General features: G+C 34.9%; 1 protein-coding gene across 3 annotated transcripts in view; it reads right to left on the minus strand.

Annotated features, from left to right (window-relative positions):
• LOC149798257 (uncharacterized) overlaps window positions 1-22,383 on the minus strand; it is a 298,006-nt gene that overhangs the window by 138,190 nt on the left and 137,433 nt on the right. For 2 of the 3 annotated variants that reach the window (XM_089963390.1, XM_089963391.1), the window contains exons 6-11: window positions 20,772-20,853; window positions 16,451-16,532; window positions 15,006-15,990; window positions 9,789-9,874; window positions 7,171-7,246; window positions 1,307-1,456 (exon numbers count right to left, since the gene is read on the minus strand). In XM_089963390.1, coding sequence (XP_089819516.1) covers window positions 1,307-1,456; window positions 7,171-7,246; window positions 9,789-9,874; window positions 15,006-15,990; window positions 16,451-16,532; window positions 20,772-20,853 — 1,461 coding nt within the window. The remainder of the gene's footprint in view (window positions 1-1,306; window positions 1,457-7,170; window positions 7,247-9,788; window positions 9,875-15,005; window positions 15,991-16,450; window positions 16,533-20,771; window positions 20,854-22,383) is intronic. The other variant, XM_089963392.1, reaches the window with a different exon arrangement.

Below are 22,383 nucleotides of genomic sequence, written 5' to 3' on the forward strand. Positions count from 1 at the left end.
CAAATTATCTATATTTTCATCAAAATTGGCATCCACATCATTGCCATTGCCCTCAGTACTGTTAGCCCTTTATATTTCTGCACACATTTTTTAAATAAAAGTTAAGTACCCAGTTATCAGCTTAGTTCATTTAGATGAATATAACATCAAAATCACCACCAAATAAAATGTTAATTTCCCCAGCAAAATTGTCTATATTTTCATAAAAACGATATCCACATTATTGCCATTTTTTACTTTATCTGTCCTGTCTGCCATTCTGGCCTGCACAATTTAAAAGTATATTTTAAAATCAACTTTGCACCTTTTAAAAAAAGTAATGTGGTAACTCCATTACACAGCACTTCAGTATCTACTACCTTTATTTCCTTTTCTTCATAAAAGTACACCTAAAATGATGACATATTACACAGCTTTCTCAAAATGGTAGTGAATGAAGTAAACATACAACAAGAATCAAATCCCAAATGATAACATAAAGTACAACTTGGATAAAATCCCGAATGAAATGGGTTAAGCAAGGGTTTTGAACAATTTCTAAAGTTTAATCTCCCTTCACTCACATTCTCCCCATTTCCCACCACTTTGCCCAACTTTTGTGGGGAAAAAGTATACACAATTTAGAGCCCTTTGTGTATCCTGTCATATATGAAAGTTTGAAGTTACTATCTCCAACAGTGTAGAAGGAATCACACAGGATTACTTATGATGGCATGCATATCCAGATGGATTGCTCAAACTTAAGAGAAGTTTAGGATAACAATATTACCATATACATGCTTACAAATCCAGTCAAACTGCAAACAATGAGCCTTATCTGCCATAGCATAATGTGCCTGCAGATCAGGGTCTATGCTATTTGTTCTACTGATTACCCATAACAAACTGCACAGACCCAGATCTGCTGTTGCACCAAATGATGGCAGACCTGGGTTTGTGCAATCTTCAGTTTGACTTGGCTTATAAGCAAATATATATGGCAAGTCGATCACAATTACAGAAACATCAGTGCATTGGAAAGTAGATAAATGTGATTTCCTTCTTTCATGTCAAGAAATTAAGTATATGTGCACACTGTTCTATATTCCATCATGTAAAGACCTGAGTAAAAAAATTTCCCAAGCCATATATGTAAATAAAACCCAAACCAAATGTGCAAAACTTAAAACTTAATCTGATAATCTTGACAAAGTATGCAAAAGAAAAGCTTACTATCTTTCCCCTGAAATAGATGCTACACTAAGGATATCAATATTCAAAAGCAAAAAGAACAGTGCTGACAAAACGAAAAACAACACAAACTTACCTTTAGAGCGTGTCAAGGTCTTTGTATCTCCCTCGGTTGCTTTGTTAGTAAACAGAATAGTTTTAGTACTTTTATTATGTTTAGGGTGCAGGTTAGATGCTGGCCTCATGGGGGACCTGGAGGGTTTCAGTATGCCCCTCTCAGGTTTAGCTATGCAAAACAGATAGACAGGGAATATAGGAATCAGAAGTTAGTTAACTAGCAAATATAGTTAGTGATCTTTTATATATATATATATATATATATATATATATATATATATATATATATATATATATATAATATATATACACAATACAAACAAAAGTTAGTGATGTGAAATGTATATACCTGTACTAATCTATTAACTCAGATATTGCCGGTGCTTTCCTTTATATATATATATATATATATATATATATATATATACACACACACATATATACATACAGGTGCTTTATAATTTAACCTTAGTTATGTTCATAAAACACCTGTATGGTCCAGCTGAAGAATGTGTGATTCAATATGTAAGGGTAATGATTCCAAGTTAAACAAGGCATGACTTCTTCAATTTAGTCAGAAATGTTGAAAACAGTTTTGTTTCATCAAGTCCTTCAAAAGTTATACATTGGAGACCAAGTTTGTGATTTCTGTGACATGACATAATGTGACAATCTCTATGTCCCTTCCACAAATATGGTGGAAGAATCAGAACAATATGTGTAAATTTGCCATTTTGCTGGGGATTATCTTGCTGTAGCTTAATAACATGCTGTGATTAAATGTCCATTGACCTTGACCTCTGACCTTTTAACCACCTCAATCATCTGCTTATGTTACAAATCTGATCACATTACAATGAGGAAACTGAAGATATAGCCTTTTAATATTGCTTTAATATTATACCCTACAGAACTAAACAATAAACAATTTATGACTTGAGCTTCGAGGCTTGGATCCATTATATTCAAGGACGTACCATGTACACCTCTGAATCTGTTTAAAAGCATAATGCCTATCCATAGATATATGGCAAGTACTCCACTACCCTTAAATAAAAATATCTACAACATAAACCATCGACTATCGACCTAAAATTTAAACATTTGCTCCCAGCAACTCTGATCTTTAATTTCTTTGGTCTTGTAAATCTAATGGTTTTCCTTCCATCCTGATTAAATTTTAGGGAAACAAATCTGATTATTGGACTGGCATATACTGAAATGGCAGCAAGCTTTTGTAAAATGTCTGGTCTCGGATAACCATGCTGATGGCAATTTAAAATGCTGCTTTTGAAGCAATGGATAACATTAGATAAAATGAGTCTGAATAAATCAGTCTCGACAATATAGCTTTTGTGAAGTAATGTTCTGACAATTATTAAAAGCTTGTAAATGACAAAATTGTATATAAGCATGAATTTACCACCTGACTTTAGATCAATCTGGTTGAGTGTGTGTGTGTGATTTGGATTTTTAACATAGCTTTTAACAATTTTTCAGTCATACTGCTACGATGTCTGCAGTGTGGCAGTTTATAGTGATGCCTAGCACTGGGGCATCATGTCACAGACATGTAGCATGTCAATCTGGTTGAGAAGAATCAAATGGTTATGGATGGTGACAAAACAATGTAGGTTGTGTAAAATCCTTCACAAAAGGGTCTGAACTAATTAATTCTGATCAAGGAAAGCACTGGCATTCTGCTAATTGCATGCAATACATGATATAAACTTTAATAATTGATACATTTCAGTAAAATAATATAAAATTCAATGATATTCTGCTAATTGCATGCAATACATGATATAAACTTTAATAACTGATACATTTCAGTAAAATAATATAAAATTCAATGATCCAATTATACTGGTGGATGGTTCTTCTTTACAAATGCAAACACAGAAAAGAGGACCAAGTGGATCTAAGATTGCTCACCTGACATTTGAATAAAAGCCAAATGCACAAATAGCTGGCTCAGAAATTTGGATAAACAGGATGCTTATGTTGATATTCATTCCACCGTTTACTGCATATTTATTGCTAAGAAAACAGTTGTTCCAAGGCCTCTAGTTTTTATCTTTTTCAGTATTTGGTCAAACTCTCAAGTGAGTTTTTTTGTGCTAAATTTAAAGGTCTTTCTATGTGTTAGCAATGACAGCTACATCTGACCACTGATCAGAATCCTGCTTAAAAACTCCCTATCCTTGCAATGGATTGGCATCAGTTGTAATACTTAAGAACTCCCTATGCTAGCAATGGATTGGCATCAGTTGTAATACTTAAGAACTCCCTATGCTAGCAATGGATTGGCATCAGTTGTAATACTTAAAAACTCCCTATGCTAGCAATGGATCAGCATCAGTTGTAATACTTGAAATCTCCCTATGCTAGCAATGGATTGGCATCAGTTGTAATACTTAAAAACTCCCTATCCTTGCAAAATAAATCGGCATTAGTTGTACATATTTGAAAATCTCCTATGCTAGCATTGGATTGGCATCAGTAGTAACACTTGAAAAACCACTATGCTAGCAATGGATTGGCATCAGTTGTAATACCTGAACAAACCCTATGCTAGCAATAGATTGGAATCATCTGTACATACTTGAAAAAACCCTATGCTATCAATAGATTGGCATCAGTTGTAATACTTGAAGAAAAAAACTATGCCAGCAATGGATTGGTATAATTTGTAAAAAGTTTAAAAATCTCTGCCAGGATGCTTTCTGTCAAATTTTGTTGAGGATTGTCTTTACCAAATTTTCTAGAAATTAGTTGTGATTTTTCTGAAAACAGCAATTACTGATTGATGAACAACAGATGATGGACGATGCGCTACTGGTGCAGTGCCATACCATAAGCACATCGTGGCCAAGGGAGCTAACAAAGTTTCCTGGTAATATGAGTGTCTTGTAGATATGATTATCATGCACTAATTTTAATAAATATAGTTAGTACAGAACAGACACCACATTCACATAAATGTAAGAGGAATAAAACAGTCTAGAATAATCAGGGTTAGAAGTGAAATTAAATTTTAAAATATGAAGATTTTTTTAAATAGGTTTTATCAAGGTTTATTTTTTTTTTGAGGTTCAAGACCAAGCATTTACAAGACTATCTCCATGGTGAGCAAAACATTTATTAAAAATTTTTAAAGTATGCTTTGAGTATGTTTATAAATAAAATGAAAATAAAAATAACATGAAAATTAATTAGTAATCCACATGCTTTCATTGCTGTCTTTTGTGGGGATCTAGGTAGAGCCATTCATCACATTTATATATAAAAAATTGATGTCAATCAAGGCTCTTTTATAATGATTTTATAAGTTTCTAATGTTAAAATTAGTTTTTCAAGGTTTTTGAGGTCCACTTCTAACCAAGAACATTGAAGAAAGAAAAAAAGACTAAGTCTTTATATAACTAATTCCTACATATGCAACCTGACGACAAATGGATGACAAGGTCAAACATTCAAAAGGAAGAATCTATTGTATTCATGTACATGTAAATTATATTACAGAGTTTGCACATGCTTGACCAGATATGCAAAATACTGATCACATAAGAAACTTGATTATGTGGGCAAATTTATTTATTCTTACCTTACCGCCAAAGAACTAAGAATTCCTTGAAAGTAAGAATTATTATCCAAAACATACAAGATGGAATGTGTAGCCTATCATGTGTTGAAAAATGGCATTAAACCCATAAAAGCCAATCCAATCTTAATGGTTTGGTGATTGATATATAATCACTTAATGTCTGCACATGTCCTGCCTGACTCCATCCAACAACAACAAACAGCCTGTTACAAAACATCTGGAATGGTGCAGAACTGACTTTTGAACAAAATCAAACACAATTTTAACAGCAGTACCATTAATGACACATTATGTGCTTGCACTGAATTTAACAGTCTTCTATGTAGGCACTAGTATGATATGGTTGCCATGGGAGATTACTGACCTCGACCTTTGGTGCAGGTATGCGGTCTTGAAGTAAACTTAATGTGCACCAACCATAACCATGACCTCTGACCTTTAGACCCCAGAATGCGTAGCCACCACCACCCAGAGATATAAGTGTAATTATTGCTATTATAAGAGTCAGAAAAGTGTAATTTAGGCATAGAAAGTGTAATCAATATATTACATGCCAGAATTACAGCACTATGAAAAAGATACATTGTTACTACTAACCTGGTTCTGCTGGTGGTCAAAATTCTTGGTCACAAAGGGCAAAATCCATAGGGATTAGAACCAGAATATAAACACAAAATTTATATTCAGCACTTGTTTAAATTAGTCTACATGTGTAACTTAGCTGAATAATCGTGTACTGGAATTCTGCAATAATCATGGTCAGGTGCTCAGAATTACTCTCATATTCTTCTTTAAAAGTTTGTGAAGTGATCTGACATGTTTTGAAGTTTGAAAAGATCCATCTGCTCTAACAGTTGTTGTCATATAACATCCACAACTCAAACCATAAAACATCAGGTGCCATTTTTAAAAAAAAGTATAGACTGGTTTACTAACTAGCTCAATAAAATGAATCTGTGAAGCAAAGTTCATACCTGAAGAAACCTGTCTATTTTCCTGGAAATAGGTCAAATACAGTTGCTAGAAACAGCAAATAAGTAAAGTACTCTTAAGCTATTCTCATGCAGTAGACACCTTTTTCTTGCTTTATTTTATTTTATTTTTTAATGTACCAAAAAATCATAATCCATGTAAAAGTTAATTTGGTGACAGAAATGTGTGATGATTATGCCAAAAGCATAATGGTTGGCATGCATGCTATAAATTTTCTTTATTACCTTAAGTGCAAGCCATCCAGAAGGTTTGGTCAAGGAACTTACTCTAGAATGAAAGTTACAATGCAAATGACCTCGACCTTTTCATCCAATAATCAACAGGCTTCTTTTAGACATCAAGTTTAAGCCCTCCAAACTCTGGTCAAGGTATATTGTTGAAAATTGAAATCTTTGTGCAGAGACCATGTTTCTTCTGCCAGTCAATGACCCTGACATTTATCCTTTTGATCACATAACTAATAGGATTCTCCCTTAGCTCATTTGCAAGCCATCCACAAGTTTGGTCCGGATCTTTTATGAAGAATGAATGTTATTTTTCAGAAGCCATTTTTTCTGAATCACAGTATCCATTATCATTTTGAATCCTAAATCAATCGTCTTCCTCCTTACCCCAGGTGCAAGCTATCCCCCAAAGTTTGGTTTTAAAAAAGAAAATAATAAAATATAAAAAATGGGTTAAGATATGCGAAGCAGAAATAATGTGCAAACCATTTATCTTCTTTTAATCAGTGACCTTGGCCTTTCACCTCAAAACTGATGTGGTTCTTATTTCAAATGCACACTCTCCACAAAGTATGACAACTGTAGATGGTGGACAACTCGAAACACTTTACAGAAACCATTTTACTTCTTTCTCTTGCACCTGTGAACCTCAAAATGGAGAGGTTTCTTTCTCACCCCCAACTGTAAGCAATCCATTAAGTCTGGTAACTCTAGACAGTGAAGAACTTGAGCTATTGTATGAAAATTAAATTGGTAAAAAACAGAAAACACTGCAACATTAAATGATTCATCTGATGGCAGGCATATGAAAATCCATTCCCCAAAACAACTGATATATTGGTAATTTACTGAAAGAGATTAATGTTTAACTATGTGTAACTAAATCTATAAAAGCGATGCTGCCATCTAACCTTTGACCTTGCCATTGAATCTTGGTTGAATAATGTCTCAGCTCTACAGTGAAAACAAAAACAGAAAATAAAAAACAGAAGATAAAAATAACCAACAAAAGACTAAAATTACATACATGTAGTTTTGTCACTATTAAAAAAGACTTACAATTAACTGGGGGTGGGATTCCACTCTTGCTTCTCTTGCTGTCAACTAATTTCTTCTTGTCCTCAGCATCTCTGGACTGTAACACAGATTTACTAAACATCAATTTTTTTAAAACAATAAAATGGTTAAATGTTCAACTTAGTGGTAATAATATCAACATACAGCTTGTTGGAAAATTTGATATCACTGTCATGGTATTGTTTGGTGAGTTGCCAATGACAACAACTTATGAAATTGATTTTTCAAACATACATTAGAATGGGATAACAATCTTGTATTTAATTAAGGATTCAAATTTTTTGATGTTCCAAATAGTGATTCAAATGATTTACTGGTAAAAGCCATATTGTGAAAATCAAAACAAAACATGAACTGCCATCAAATCATCATTTACATTATTAAATGCATAATTTAGAACTATAGATCAAACATTTATGCTTATTACACACATATTAATCTTACAAACTTTGCAATTCACTTCTCCATTATGAACCCAATCTTTTCTCTTGCTAACCAAATGACTGGGATAAGCCAATGATTGATGTAAGATACCTTAATGTTGTTACTTACATAATAATATTTAAAGATGTCCATCTTATAAATTGAAATGAGCTGACTTTATTACACCACTGTGGCCAATAGAACTTTTACAGGTAGGACTACATATCTTGTTTAAATTTTTTATTCAACCCTTTGACTTGATTAGATACTTTTAATTGATTTTGACAATGCAACAAACACTTCTGAAAGTCACAGATTCTCATGGAAATATTCACAGGAATGCTTCGATGTTCAAGTGGGAATACAAGAAGGCATATCACATCTATGATGATTACATGTTAACCAAATGATGTTGTTGTTTTGGGGTTTAACGACATTTTTCAGCACATGATAGGCTATGCATGGCAGCCAGTATTAATGGTGGAGGAAGAACCCCGGAAAACCCTGGGAAGAACCACCGACCCACAAGAAACTACTGGCAAGCTTTCTCACAAATCAAATGAAAAGATAAAACTGAAACAAGACTTTCACTTGACAAGACTTGTTGAATTGATATTTCTTTTTTATATGTTGTCACTAGTAGGCATTATGACCATTATTATGAATCAATATTTCATCATATATTTGTCATTTATTTAGCTTGTTGTGAATTTTCACAAGAAAATTTAGCAAAATATATTTCTTATCAAAGTTAGTGAATTTGATGTTGATCACAAACTTAACAGGCAATAACTGCAGTTTTTGACAGTAAAACAAGTGATATATCAAGGTTTATTGACCAATTTTGACCATGATTTTATTCATGCTCAGCAAGTAGGGATCAATCATTTTGGTATTTTCTCTAAGAAAAAAACAAGGGAACCAACTTGTCCCCACATTATAAGCAGATTTGTGAATTAAATGGGTACAGTGGTCCCCCTCTTATACGGCAACTTCTTCAACACAGGAAAAGTGGCTGTATTAGACAGGTGGCCTTTCCAGAGGGATGCTATATTTGTGAGAGGTATGTGTATGTGTATCATGTAAGAAAGCTACATGTAGCTTCAAAGTATATAATATCTTTATTTAAAAGTAACATTAATTATTACAAGATTCTCACTGTCTTAAGAATAGACTTATTTCAAGTGAATATACATTAATAGTTTTTGATTCTTAAGCATGAAGTGTGCGTGGGGTATTGTTGGCATACACATTGCAAAACCCAGTGTATCCCCTAGGGATGCAAGACTGAGAGTCAAAAATCACCTTGATGTCAAAACTGGGGGTCAGACTGAATTAAAAACAAACTTTGATATCGGTACTGGGGGTCAAATTAAAAATTTGGGGGTCTCTGAAGCGCCAGTGAGGGTAAAGGGAAACAGTGAAAACCATTAAAATATGTCACTGAAATCTTGGTACAAACATTGCTTGGCATTTAGAATCAATCTCTTTCCATTTGCTCAACTGCTGCAGAATATTCTCCTTATCTGTTATGATGTTGTTTATTTGAGTCTTCCCAACATCAAGTTTTTCAGCAAGAACTCTTGAACTCTCCCCAGTGCGACTGAGTGTAATAACTTGTTTCCTTTTTGCTAAAGTAATAAATTTCCATTTACATGATGACATGTTAAGTTTTGTGATGATTTATTCCTATTTAGTTAACGGTACAGTACTGCAATTTAATTAAGCAGATGAAACTTTTGCAAAGTAGATGAAATGACTTGTTTGTTTTTCTTAATGGAAGTGATACACATAATTTTTTGGTCTTTGTCTGGTACCATTTTGTTCAAGGTTAATTTCCCTTTGTGTGAGAATCCACAATACCTAAATTTAGCACATGTAGACCACAAACTCAACAATGCCAAGAAAACTGGCTGTATAAGAGAGGGACCATTGTATACACACAAAAAAGGGGCACTGGTGTACCTACCAAGGACTTAGACCAATATTTAGCCCCGAACTACTTAACATTATAGAATATTCTGCTTAAATTACATTTTAGACAAATGTAAAAAAAATTTTTTTTTACAACTGTATCGTCTGTCATAAATTTTATACAGTCATTTCTCTGTTATCAATTCAGTTTCTAAGAGGTTTATCAGTTAGGCCCTACTCAATTATTATTTTTCTTATTTTACCTGGGATGTGTCTGACAAAACACTTGCAGAGCTGTCTTTTCGTTCTGATGTGGTGCAACTGGTCGGTTTGTCAGCTAATGCCAATTCTGCAAAAATGTCAAATAAACATGGTGTTTACTTATAAATATAAATCCACTTATCAACATGTGCACACTTCAAGTGAAAATACACAGACTTGGGCATGAAAATTAGGACATAGTAACCTGTTTTTGTCATAGTTTAGATACTTTCCAAGAGATTGATCCATAAACCAATTCTCATGAATGAGTAGATGAAATAAGTTTACCAGTAGTGAAGACCTAATAAATGAACTTCTGAAAATACTTAATTCACTAAGCCTGACAGGGACCTAAGAGTGTCATGGTGAAAATATTCTTCTTGAGGCATCCACATGCATATAGGTCCAGGCTATCAAGGGCATGAAAAATGAATATCTGAAAATACAAAAGTCACTAAACTTTGAAAATTAGATCTCACTGACCTAGTTTTAATATGATAGGATTACTCATCTTGATATGCATTATACAGCAATTTCTATGAGCGTAGCTGAAAAAAGAGTCTAAGATATTATGGTGGAAACAAATGGTTTGCTGAAAATACAAAAACACTAAAGCATTCAAATTGGGTCCAACTGACCTAGTTATGGAGGAATTACTCTATGAATACAGCAACATTCCAAAATGCAGAAGACCAGGTGAAATACAGTCAAAGATGTTGATGGTGGAATGAAAAAACATCTAAAATACAAGTCATTTCAGCATCATAATTACATCACATTGACCAAACTTCTGATATGTTTTTCCAAGAAATGTTCATATTTTAATTTTCATGAGTGCAGGTGAAATAAGAGCCTAGAGACTGAAGCATAACCAACAAATAGCTAAAAATAAAAAAAATCACTAAAATATGAAAACTGAGACACCTAGTGTTGGTATAGTGGAGTTATCCTCCTTGAACTGTACCATTTTTCATGAGTCGGTTGAAATGGGCCTCATGATAGTAAGGGTGTAATGAACTGACAACAGAAAATACTAACCTAATTCAAGCACGAAAAATGGATTACAGTAACCTAGATGTATGGCTGAAACTAATTTCACTAAGCTGCAGCCACATACCTATTTTCAAGAGTGTTGGCGAAATAGGGTCCAAATTAGAGAGTGCACTAAACATGAAGCTGAAAGCCATGAATGCCATTCTAATATGAAACCAATGTCACATTCACCTAGTTTTAGTATGGTTGGATTAACTCTTGCTGAGATACTTTCATGTAACAATTTTCATGAGTGGGGGTCAAATGGGGTCCAAGACATTGAGGATGTAAAAATAAATTGATAGCTGAAACTACAAAAGTCACTAACGCCTGAAAACTGGAACATGGTAATTAAATTTTGGTCCAGATAAGTTAGTTTCAATGAGATTTATCCAAATTTCAATTTTCATGGGTGGTGGGTGTGAAATAGGATCTAACATACTGAGGATGTAATTAAGGACCATAAGAATGTTAAAACATAAAAATGAACAAACAATATGCTAGATCCCCCTACCCAAACTTTATTGGTGTAGGACAAGAAGACTAGGTTCTGTACGTCAAGTCCACAATAAAGCACTAACCCAATGGCCAAAGGTAAAGTGCTTGCAAAATGAAATGTAGCTTCATAATGACTCGGTGTTGTACAAAGGATCCCAAGGACAAGGGACACTGTTTCCGCTAACTTCCATATTTGAGGGACAGTCAACATTTAAGAAGGACAAAGGAAAACAATAGTAAATAATGCACTAACATGATCATCCTTGGCGGCTCAGTCTCAAAAGTACATCAACTCTTGTCCTATAATACTATACTAGTGTAAAATAGACCAACCCTTCTCTTATACTAATATACTTGTGTAAAATACATCAACCCTTGTCCTAAAATAAAATACTAGTGTACAATTCATGAACTCTTGTCCTGTAATAATATACTAGTGTAAAATACATCAATATGTGTCCTATACTAATATACTAGTGCAAAATACATCAACCCTTGTCCAATAATAATGTCATCATTGGCTGATCAGTCTCGAGAGACCATGTGAGTAGCACCCTTGAAGTGTCATCTGTCTCTGGGGTTTTGGCAACGTCTGCTGTGGCTGTGCAGGCCTATGGGCGAGTGACAGTCCATAATTGCAGTTGGTGCAGATGTACTGGGAAGTCTGAGTTGCTGTGGTTGCTGCCCCGCTCTTCTTTCTCTCATATTTCTCTGCCGCCAGCTGGCTTCTCCTCACATCAGCGACTGCTATGCCTTTATGTCTGTCTCCAGGTGCCCTGGTCCTTGGCCTGCACTTCCCAGTCACCGGATGAAATTATGCATGCCTTCATATCCCTCTTGCACACATCCTTGAAATGGAGTGAGGGGTGGCTAACACTTCTGGTGCCAGTGTCCTGCTGTCCATATAGGATGTCCTCTGGCAGCCTCCCATCCTCCATGCATCAGACGTGTCCCAGCCATTGAAGGCGACGTTTGCTTAGCAGGGAGTACACGCTGGGGATACTTGCACGCTGCAGGATCTTGCTGTTTCGGATGCAGTCTTGCTAGCTGAAGCAATGTCAGTTTCCAATGTTTGATAGCTTCAGGTGGGATGCTGTCGCTATCTAGTGCTTTGTCATTTGGGAGGGAGTCGATGGCTTTGCTGAGCTTCTCTAAGGTGTGCACTTTGTTGAGCTCCACCATGGTGTGCAATTTCTGTATGCTACAAAGTGCAGTAATGGTGACCGACGTTTCTTGGGAGTATAGCTCTGAGTAGTGCTCCACCCATCTGGCCATTTGTTTCTCACGGTTTATGATCTTCCCTCCCATCAGAGATGGGGGGGGGGGGGGCGGCAGCGACCCCTTTCATTGTAGGGCCTAGAGCCTTCTTGATGCCACTGTACATATCTTGGATGTTTCTGGGCTCGGCACTGGATTCATTCACACAGCTGCTGCCAGTACTCGATCATGTATCTAGCGATGCATTGGGCGATGCTTCAGGCACTTCTGAGGGCAGCAAGTGTCCATTCATTGGGGCATTGCTAACAGTGCTCTCAAAATGAAATCTTATTTACTTCAGCAGTCTGTCTTACCATCTTAACTTTATCGTCTACTATCCTTTTTGCCTTGGACATAAACACTTTATCATGTGCTCAAGTAACTCATGAAAACAATAAGTTTGAATATCTGGTTAACCTGAAATGAGCAGCACCATGGAATATTCCATTCCGGATCTAGATCCCATTTCTCTTTAGTGTTCATTCATTATCAACCAGTATTTATTGTAATAATTAACTATGTTTTCTGAATTACTTTTCTCACCAAATTAACATTTGTTCAACCTCAATATATTTAATCTTCCACACTGAAGTGGCAAGTTTAAGCTCAAAAATACAATATACTAACAGCTGTCAAATACTCAAATTGTAACATGGCCAACTACCACGAACCTTAAATGTTTTCATTGACAGAAACATTATTTTGAAATTGCTATTCACTGCCATCTTACAGTTTTTATTGCCTTTCATGACTTTGCCCAATGCTAGTGCCAAGAGAGACATTGATGGACATCAACTAATGCAAAGTTATAGGTGTTTTCTTTATAGTTTGTTTTATTTTAATGAAAAGGTCTGCCCAGGGTCAAGATTTTAACACAGGACAAAAAATTAAAGGAGAGCCTGCACTCAATGTGCAACATTGTCAATTTATCCCAAATATAAAAAAGCCATTTCAAGGTGGTTATAAAATAGATGCAAATGAAAACAACTGTAACCAAAACCATAACACAATTTTCTTTGACCTTGACCCCAAGGTCAAAGGTATGAGTGAGCATGCTGCTGAATGAATTATATTCCCTTTACAATGATTCATCACAAGTATGAAAAGTCTAAAACTTTGAGTGTGGAGAATATAAGCATTTTATAAAATCACAATTGTCACACATTTTCTACTACTGTGGCCTTGACCCCAATATCAAAAGGGCAAGATCATTGTGTCATTGCATGAATGGTTTTAGATTCATAATGATTCAACTCCAGCATAATGGAAATCCATCAATGAGTTTAGAAATTACAAGCAAATGAAAAAGACTGTTACCACAAGCTTCACATACATTTTCTACGACTGACCAATACTCCAACATCTCGGGGATAAGCAAGCATGTCACAGACTTATCTTCATAATGATTTAGGCCAAGTATGATAAAAATGGATCATGAGGTTTAGGAAATATATACAATTGAAAAACTATAATCAAAACCTTAACAAAATGTTGAAAACCACAAAGCCCCCAATGCAGGGCACTCTCATGTCTCACTGCCCTAAAACTGGACTGCACAAAAACTTGGAAACAACCTGAAGCAAATGCTTTAGAGAACTTTACGGTGAAAATAGTATGGTAATCAAGGAAGTGCAGCCTCTCCTATACGGCCACCAATGGGACAAAAAGAATTAAGTCTTTTAAAGAGAGGTGGCAGGTAAATGGAGGTAACCATTTGTCTATTTGGAGTTTAATGGAACATAAACACATTAAAGGTTATGCAGAAGCAACTGGAATAACATGCTTTGACCTGGGATATATCAGGCAGGACTGGATTGCACATGATTCAAGTCTGTACCCTTCTGGTTATTACACACAGTAAAATAAGCCGCTGAACCGTCTCTTTTTAAATAGAGGTAAAGACTGCTGGAAAATAACAACAGAAAAAAAATAAAGCACTTGCCCGTTATGAGGTGTACATGTAGTAACTTAGGAGACTATGACTATTACTAAAGTCTGGGCTTTCATTGGTATATTCAGAGTGGTTACCATGCCAGATGACAAATTTATTTGTACTTTTATCTTGTGTACAATTTGTACATTTGCTAACAAATGACTATTCTCAATAGTGACAGCAAGAACTACCATGATAAAATTATGGGGAGAAAAAAATGATGCAATCTGTTAATGGCCATTTCAGCAGAATTCAAATTATATTAAATATTTAACTGTATAAACATTCAACTGCAAATGCATTCCTTTCCTTAATATTACAGCAATGATAAATGTAATTTTCTTTGGATTTGTAATTTAAAAAATTCATAACACAGTTGTGCTCTCCACTTATTTCAAAGTGAATGTGGACTGTATAAATAGAAAGTTGTATGTCAGAGTGACTTGGCAAGCAAGTCATGTCGTAACTTTGTTTAACTTTAAACTTTAGAAACACTTACTACTCTGTTTTTCTTTAGTTTCATCCCCAGTACCAGCGGTGCTCAAATCTGTACGACTGCTTCGAGCTGAACTGTCTACTGAGTTGCCTAAACATTTGACACCATTTAGGGCCTCCACCAGATCGATATGGATACCACTTGGCTGAATCTCTGAATATCGTCTCATGGAGTTGCCAGATTGGTGTCTGCTCCTAGTACTCGAATCTTTTGAATCTCTTCTACTTCTACTGGGGGAACTTTCCTTCCTACCTGAAGATCCATCATCTTTTTGGACTCGAGGCAATGGGGCAGTGATTTTCAACTTGCTTTGCACTTTGCTGAAATCGGGTATTTTTGACGCAGGGATCTTCTTTTTCACTTTGGGTTCATCTTTTATTTCATCTGTCTTTTTTGGGGAGAATGGTACGGGAGCATTAAGGTATGCCTCAAGTTTGCTCTTCACCTCTTTGGGTTTGTTTTTTTCACTGGATTTGTTGTGTTCAATCTGAGACATGATAGTTTCCCATTTGCTTTTAGGAGGTGTCCTTTTGACTTTCTTTATTGGCTCTTTCTCTATAATCTCTTGCTTTTTGTCAACTACCTCAGTACTCTCAGTTCTACTGAGATGTTTAGGACTGTCACCTTTACTCTTTTGTGTATTTCTTTTGTTTTTTGCTTCTTCAGTATTAGCTTGATCATCTTTTGGTTTGGTTGGCAAAGGTGCTTTAATATAATCTGCTAATCTTGAACCTACATTAATATTGGGCTTCCTGAAGTCTGCTGGGAGACTTGGCTTTCGTTGACTTCTTGGGGTGGTTTTCTCTGAATCTTTCAACTTCTCTACTTTTTTATCCACAGCTTTGGGTCCCTCCCTGACGCTCTCTTTCCCTTCCTCCTTGTCAGCAATAACAATCGTCACCTGTTTAATTTCCTCACCATCACTCTCATGGCAAGAAAATGTAGAATTCTGAATCTGATCAGCTTCAGTGCTATCATCTTTCAGGGTCTATAAAAAAAAATCAAAATGCATTGAATAAATAATAGTGACACTAATCTATTTATTGAATTCTTAAAAATAAATAAGCTACCTATCTGCTTTCAAATTTTATATATATATATATATATATATATATATATATATATATATATATATATATATATATATATATCACCTTACCATTTTTAATTTAAGTTTGTCAAAAGTATCCCTCATAAAAACAAATCAATCGAAGAGCTGACAATTATTATTATAACCTCACATTTTTTAAGATACATGTTAAGTGCAGGTCAGTTTGCATTCAAGAATTCAAGACTGACTTTCTCCCTTTATCTAAAGATGTAACAACATTCTAAAAATCAAACAAGTCTTAGCTTTATGTAAAATGTCTCAAAAACATGTTTGTCAATCATACTTACAAATGCAGGTGCTTCAACTACTTTTATTAAGGGAGATAACTTAATAGTACCTTGTTACCATAAGAGTCCTCCTTTAGTTTGATACTCATGATAATTGTCTCCCCTGGTGAAACTGACTTTGGAGCCTCAGTTCTAAAATACAAAGAAAACAAATTGTCAATATTTTATAAATTCAAAATAAAATCTAAAAATAACTTTTTCCTGGTATATCCAGATGAAGGAATTACTAAATATTAAAGTTGCCCATAATTCTCAAATCAGTATTGATGAAAGATGTTATTAAACAAAGCTAATGACTCCTTTGGATATAAGAAATTTTCAAATATAACTGAAATTCCTTTTCTATTACAAGAAAATTTCCTTAAAGTTCAGTAAATGTGTGTCAGATACAGATATTAATTCTATATTTCTTTCAAGGTTTACTAATAAAAGTATGATTATTCATTAAAAGATAAGTAATTTATGGAAAGTGTGTGCGTGTGTATGATTTGTAGCTTTATCAACTTTTCAGTCATATCGCTAAGATATCTGCAGTGTGGCAGGTTACAGTGATGTCTGGTACTGGGGCATCATTCTGCAGACATGTAGCATCATGTCCCACCCAGTCACATTATCCTGATACCAGGCTGACTAGTCTTAATATTAACCTCTTAATGCTGAGTACCTTACAGAGACAGCTGTTATTCCCATTTTTATAAGTCTTTGGTATGACTTGACCGGGGTTCAAACCTGTGACCTTCCATATCTGAGACAGACAATTTAACCACTTAGGCCACCAAAGGGGTCTATATATGTTAAGTAAGAAGCCCAGAATGTCAGTAGCCATCAAGTTGTTACACGAGACACGATGAATTTTTATTGTTGTTGCCATGATGTGTAACACCATTTCTCAGCACAACAGCAGGCATAAATGGTGGAAGAAGAGCCCATAAAACCTCAGAATGAACGACAGACACATCCTAAGTAACTAGTGAGATTTCTCATGTAGCTACACTGGTAGACCCTGAGAATCAAACACACACAGATGGATATGAGATCATATTAAGCACTTTGGGCCCCAGACATGATGGAGTGGATACCCCTACATCTGTGGAATGAATCAGGAGATGCAATTTAAGGGTCAATTTAGCAGCTAGCCTGCCTAAGCTCAGGGTATATGTCAATACTGACAGCTGCAGGGCCAGTTGGAGTCAAATAATCTATGTGATTGGGAGGGTCAAATGATTTTCTACTGGGCCAGTCGATTTCAATGGTAGATGGCCCTTCTGGTCTAATAGAAAAATCTCCGTGAAGATGACCCTTGCAATTTTGCAAGTAGGTCACAGATACCTACTTGTATGACACCTTCATTTCTAGATACATGTACGATGCACTGGTATTTATTTTGCTAGCAATACTTGAGTAGGTACTTGACTAAAGATGCTAACTGAAAGTACACCAATGTCCTATGTGAATAATGGATGGATGGACTAGTATGAGAAAATGTTTAAAATATTTTAACTGAAGAACTGTGATTATCAAAATGCATATATGAACTACCAGCAATATATATATATATATATATATATATATATATATATATATATATATATATATATATGTATGTACCAAAGAAAGATATATTCTGTACAGTTTAAGAGCTCTTCTCTAGAATTGAAATTGTGAATGGGTGGATGAATGAACATACAAATACCGACACTCCAATTGTGCTCTTCATCCATAAAGTTAGTCCAGGTCTGTGATGTGGAATTCAAACTATTCTGCAGAAACCATTTTTCTTCTTTCATTCACAGTGGTTTTTACATTTTGATCCCAAAATCAATACATTTCTTCCTTACTCAACATGCAAATCACACACAAACTTTGCTGAAGGTACATGATCCAGAACTGAAAATTATGTGCAGAAACCCTTTTCCCTCTTCAGTCACAGTGACCGTGACCTTTGACAGCTAAATCAGTAGGCTTCTTAGCTACCCCAAATGCAAGGAATTCAGAAAGTTTGGTAATTGTATGTTATGAAGAATAAGTCACAGTAACCTTTACCTTTGATCCTGAAACCAAGAGGATTTTTTTTTTATTCAATCGGTGACCTTGACCTATGATCTTTGCAGCCCAACAATGTATAGAATTCTTTTTATCCCAGGTGTAAGTCAACAACATGTTTCATTAAAGTCTGTGATGTTGATGTATTTTTATTGCACAGACACCATTTTTCTTTTTTTATTCAGTTATTTTGGCTCTGACCTTTTAGTCATATAATTGATAGCCTTCATCCTGATCCCAAGTGGAAGCCATCCAATAGTTTGGAGCAGGTACATGGTATAGAATGAACATTACTGCGTGTAAGTCAATTTTGCTCCTTTCTGCCATTGTGACCTTGACCTTTGACCTATGTTTTTTAAATAATGATATCAACAGGGTTCTTCCTTAACCTAAGTGCAAGTCATTCACAATGTTTGTTAACTGTAGACGGTGGAGAACTTTTGTTATTTTGTAGAAACCATTTGTCTTCTTTTAGTTGCTGTTCTTCCTGTTTATCTTGAATTAATATGGTTCTTTCTTACCCCAAGTTTATGCCATCCACAAAGTTTGGCAACTGCAGATGGTTGAAAATCTGAGCATTTTGTGCAGAAACTAAAGTGGTAACAGACAGGCAAGATGCTAAACATCATAAGGCGGATGTATATCAATTTGGTAATTGCAATATTCAAGGTTTATTTCATTGTCTGCTGGACTACAATGCAATCTCCCTCATGATCACTTCTGGGACTTTTTTCAAGGTCAAATCAGTGACAAATGGGACTAAATCTCAAAAGAAAGAAAGTTTCAGACTTACATATCAAGTATTATATCAATGAAATAATACTGTGAAAATAAAAGAAGTTCTGGGAAGCAGGAATTATTTAAATAAATAGTGTCTATACTATGCCTTGCACTTACCTACTTAATGAGCTAAAAAAAAAATATTTTATTCTTTCTCTGTATGATTACTACAACATAACGTTAGCAAAACAGGTGTTCGCACTAAGCTTCACATGAGAACTACCCCATTATGAATGTTACATGACTTAAAAAAAAACAAGTTCAAAAAAGTAATACAAGATCTTGCCACTGCCATCTCTATTGGAGTGATAGTCCCATGTCTCACCATCTACCTGTGCAGCTGCGACAATATCAGACTCGGTTATGTGTATTGTGGGATAGGAAAATCCCATGTAAGATTATAAATCAATTGGCAAGAGTGAGGTCTTGCTGGGTTACTGCATACACAATGTGCTTGCAAAAGTGGGATTTTTTAATCCCACATCAATTTACTAAATGGCTCCCAACTGGCAGAGGATGTGTAAAAGTTGCCAGATGGAACCAATTTCATTATCATTACTTATTTTTGATTCTGTACAGTATTTTATGATTGGGGGGGAATGAAAAATATGTATCATATGTATTGACCTTTTTATCTCTACAAGTTCCAAACAAATATATAAGGTCATGAAATGGATTAGTTCTGTGATAACTGGTGCAATGCCATCTCTACTAGCTTATAAGTTGAGGCAAATTGTAAACAAGAAAGATCCTGATCTGCTGTAGTATAATGCACCTGCGGATCAGAGTCTGTGTTGTTTGTTCTGTTAATTATTTCTAAAAACTGCCCAGACCAAGTTCTGCCAGTGCATTATACAACGGTAGATCTGGATATATGCAGTTTGCCTCATACATGAATCAATACGGTATTTATTGAAAACTTTCTTATCTTTAGAAAGAGCATACAATATTTGGTTTACAATCACAATGTTTATGATAAACTAAAAAATGTAGTTAAAACACAATTAAATTCAGTTCTAAAGCTAAACCAATTATATAAAAATAGTCACCAACATGATGTAATGCAATGATGACATCATAAAAACAAGTCAAAGGTGTGATGTAGGTCAACAAATACATACCTGCTTCCTTGAGTGGAAGGAAAATCAGGATGCCAAGGGAGAAAGAAAATCAGGAACAGTGTTTGTGACCATATATTTAGAAATTTACATCTCTGCTGTCTTATGCTATTTAATTAATGTGAAAATGTGTGCTACAGTTAATTCATTTAACAAACTAAATATCAGCATAAAAGAAGAACAAGAGAAAATGTTAGATTTTCACAGTATGACTATATAGTATATTCATCATGTAATTTCTGTATCACCTTTGTTCTCTCAGCACAGCCATTGTGAATCAAAAGTTATTTGAAAAAAACATTTTGGGCATTTTTTAAGATCAGGAAATTGGAATATTTGGATTTTAAACAAAGATTTGGGAAGATCCTAAGTAAATAAGGATAAGTGGCAGATCTGCAGACATGGCAATGCAGGATGATGTTATAATGACCTATCTGTCTCTGTGTCTGTGTCCCCCATCAGTGTTCCTACATCAGAGTCCATTTCAGCTGGTAGAGAATTCTTCTCTGAATCTGGCAGTAGAGAAAATAATAAAGTAATTACATGTAGAATATAAAAGAATAAATGGTGTGAGGTATATTTCAGATTAATGATAATTTTTTACAAAAACAATACCTGGATCTGCATGTTGAGCCTTTGATAAGGCCACTGCCTACAAAACTTTGATTCAAATGTTTACAAACTGTGATGCCATCATTGCCGGTGCCAATGATAAAGAAATTGCTCCTCTCATTTTCCAATGATGCTAACTCAATCAATATTATAGTACAGCACTCTAAGTACTGGTCAAACTACAGTAGCCATAGGTCAAAAACTGTAGTGGCCATTACAGATTTAGGGCACCAAGACCTACAAATTTTGCCACTGCAGACTTGAGAGCAGAAATCAGTTGAGTGTGGAATTAATGGCAAAAGATGACAAAAAGACTTGAGAGCAGAAATCAGTTGAGCGTGGAATTAATGGCAAAAGATGACAAAAAGTTAAGGCTAATATTAAGGCCAAGTAAATAGTAATTGTAAAACAGCTTAAGGATGTTTATAAAAGTATGCTTAGATCTGTCCGACAGAAAACTGGCCATTAAAATTCACTATCATGAGTTCTCTAAACTACTGTTGTACATGAAAGTGCATCTGCTGAATGATTTAGCATAAAACATGGCATATACATTTAATGAGAAAGTGTTGATTTTATTTCCTGGTTGCCATTAATTTGTGTAAATGATCCATAAAGCAACACATGTACATGCACTTGTAAATAATCAACAAAAATGTTCTGCATTCACATTTTAATTAAATACCCATGGTTCATTAACCATGCATGGTGCCTCCCATTTGGTGCTTTGCCTGAGACCAACATAACAATTCTAAAAGCCAGATTCACTCTATTGATTTACAATGGAGAAGAATCATTACATATATGTGTTTAAGTAGTTATGACTATCACATGTCACAGGACTGAACTATTCTTATAGAATAAAATAAGTCTGATCAGTAAGTACATAACCTATACCAAAACCAAGGCTGATTTAGAAACAAGGGCAACAATCTAGTAAAGGATTATCTATGATGATGAGAATGGATAGTATAAGACGAGTCCAACTGCAAACTGCACAGACCCAGATCACATAATGCTCAGGCAGATCTGGATCTGTGCGCTTTGTACAGAGTAATCAGTAGAACAAACAAGATAGACCTTAATCTGCAGGCACATTATGCTACAGCAGATCAGGATCTTTACTGTTTTGCAGTTTGACTCAACTTCTAAGCGAGTATAAAGGAACATTCTCTGTCACCGGTAGTTATGTCCCCTTAAGTTCTTAGATCTTATACAGAGAATAAAGATAATCGAATGTTGAGCATTATTTTGTTATGGCACAAAAACTGGACACATCCACACAAGCCACTGTGGTTGAAAGAAATAGATGCTCCATGGCTTACTCAAGCCAGGTTCTTCAACTCTGTGTGTGTGTGTGTGTGTGTGTGTGTGTGTATATATATATATATATATATATATATATATATATATATATATATATATATATA

The sequence above is a fragment of the Sinohyriopsis cumingii genome, chromosome 6 (genome assembly GCF_028554795.1).
Source record: "Sinohyriopsis cumingii isolate HCF-2022 chromosome 6, ASM2855479v2, whole genome shotgun sequence".
Lineage (NCBI taxonomy): Eukaryota > Metazoa > Mollusca > Bivalvia > Unionida > Unionidae > Sinohyriopsis > Sinohyriopsis cumingii.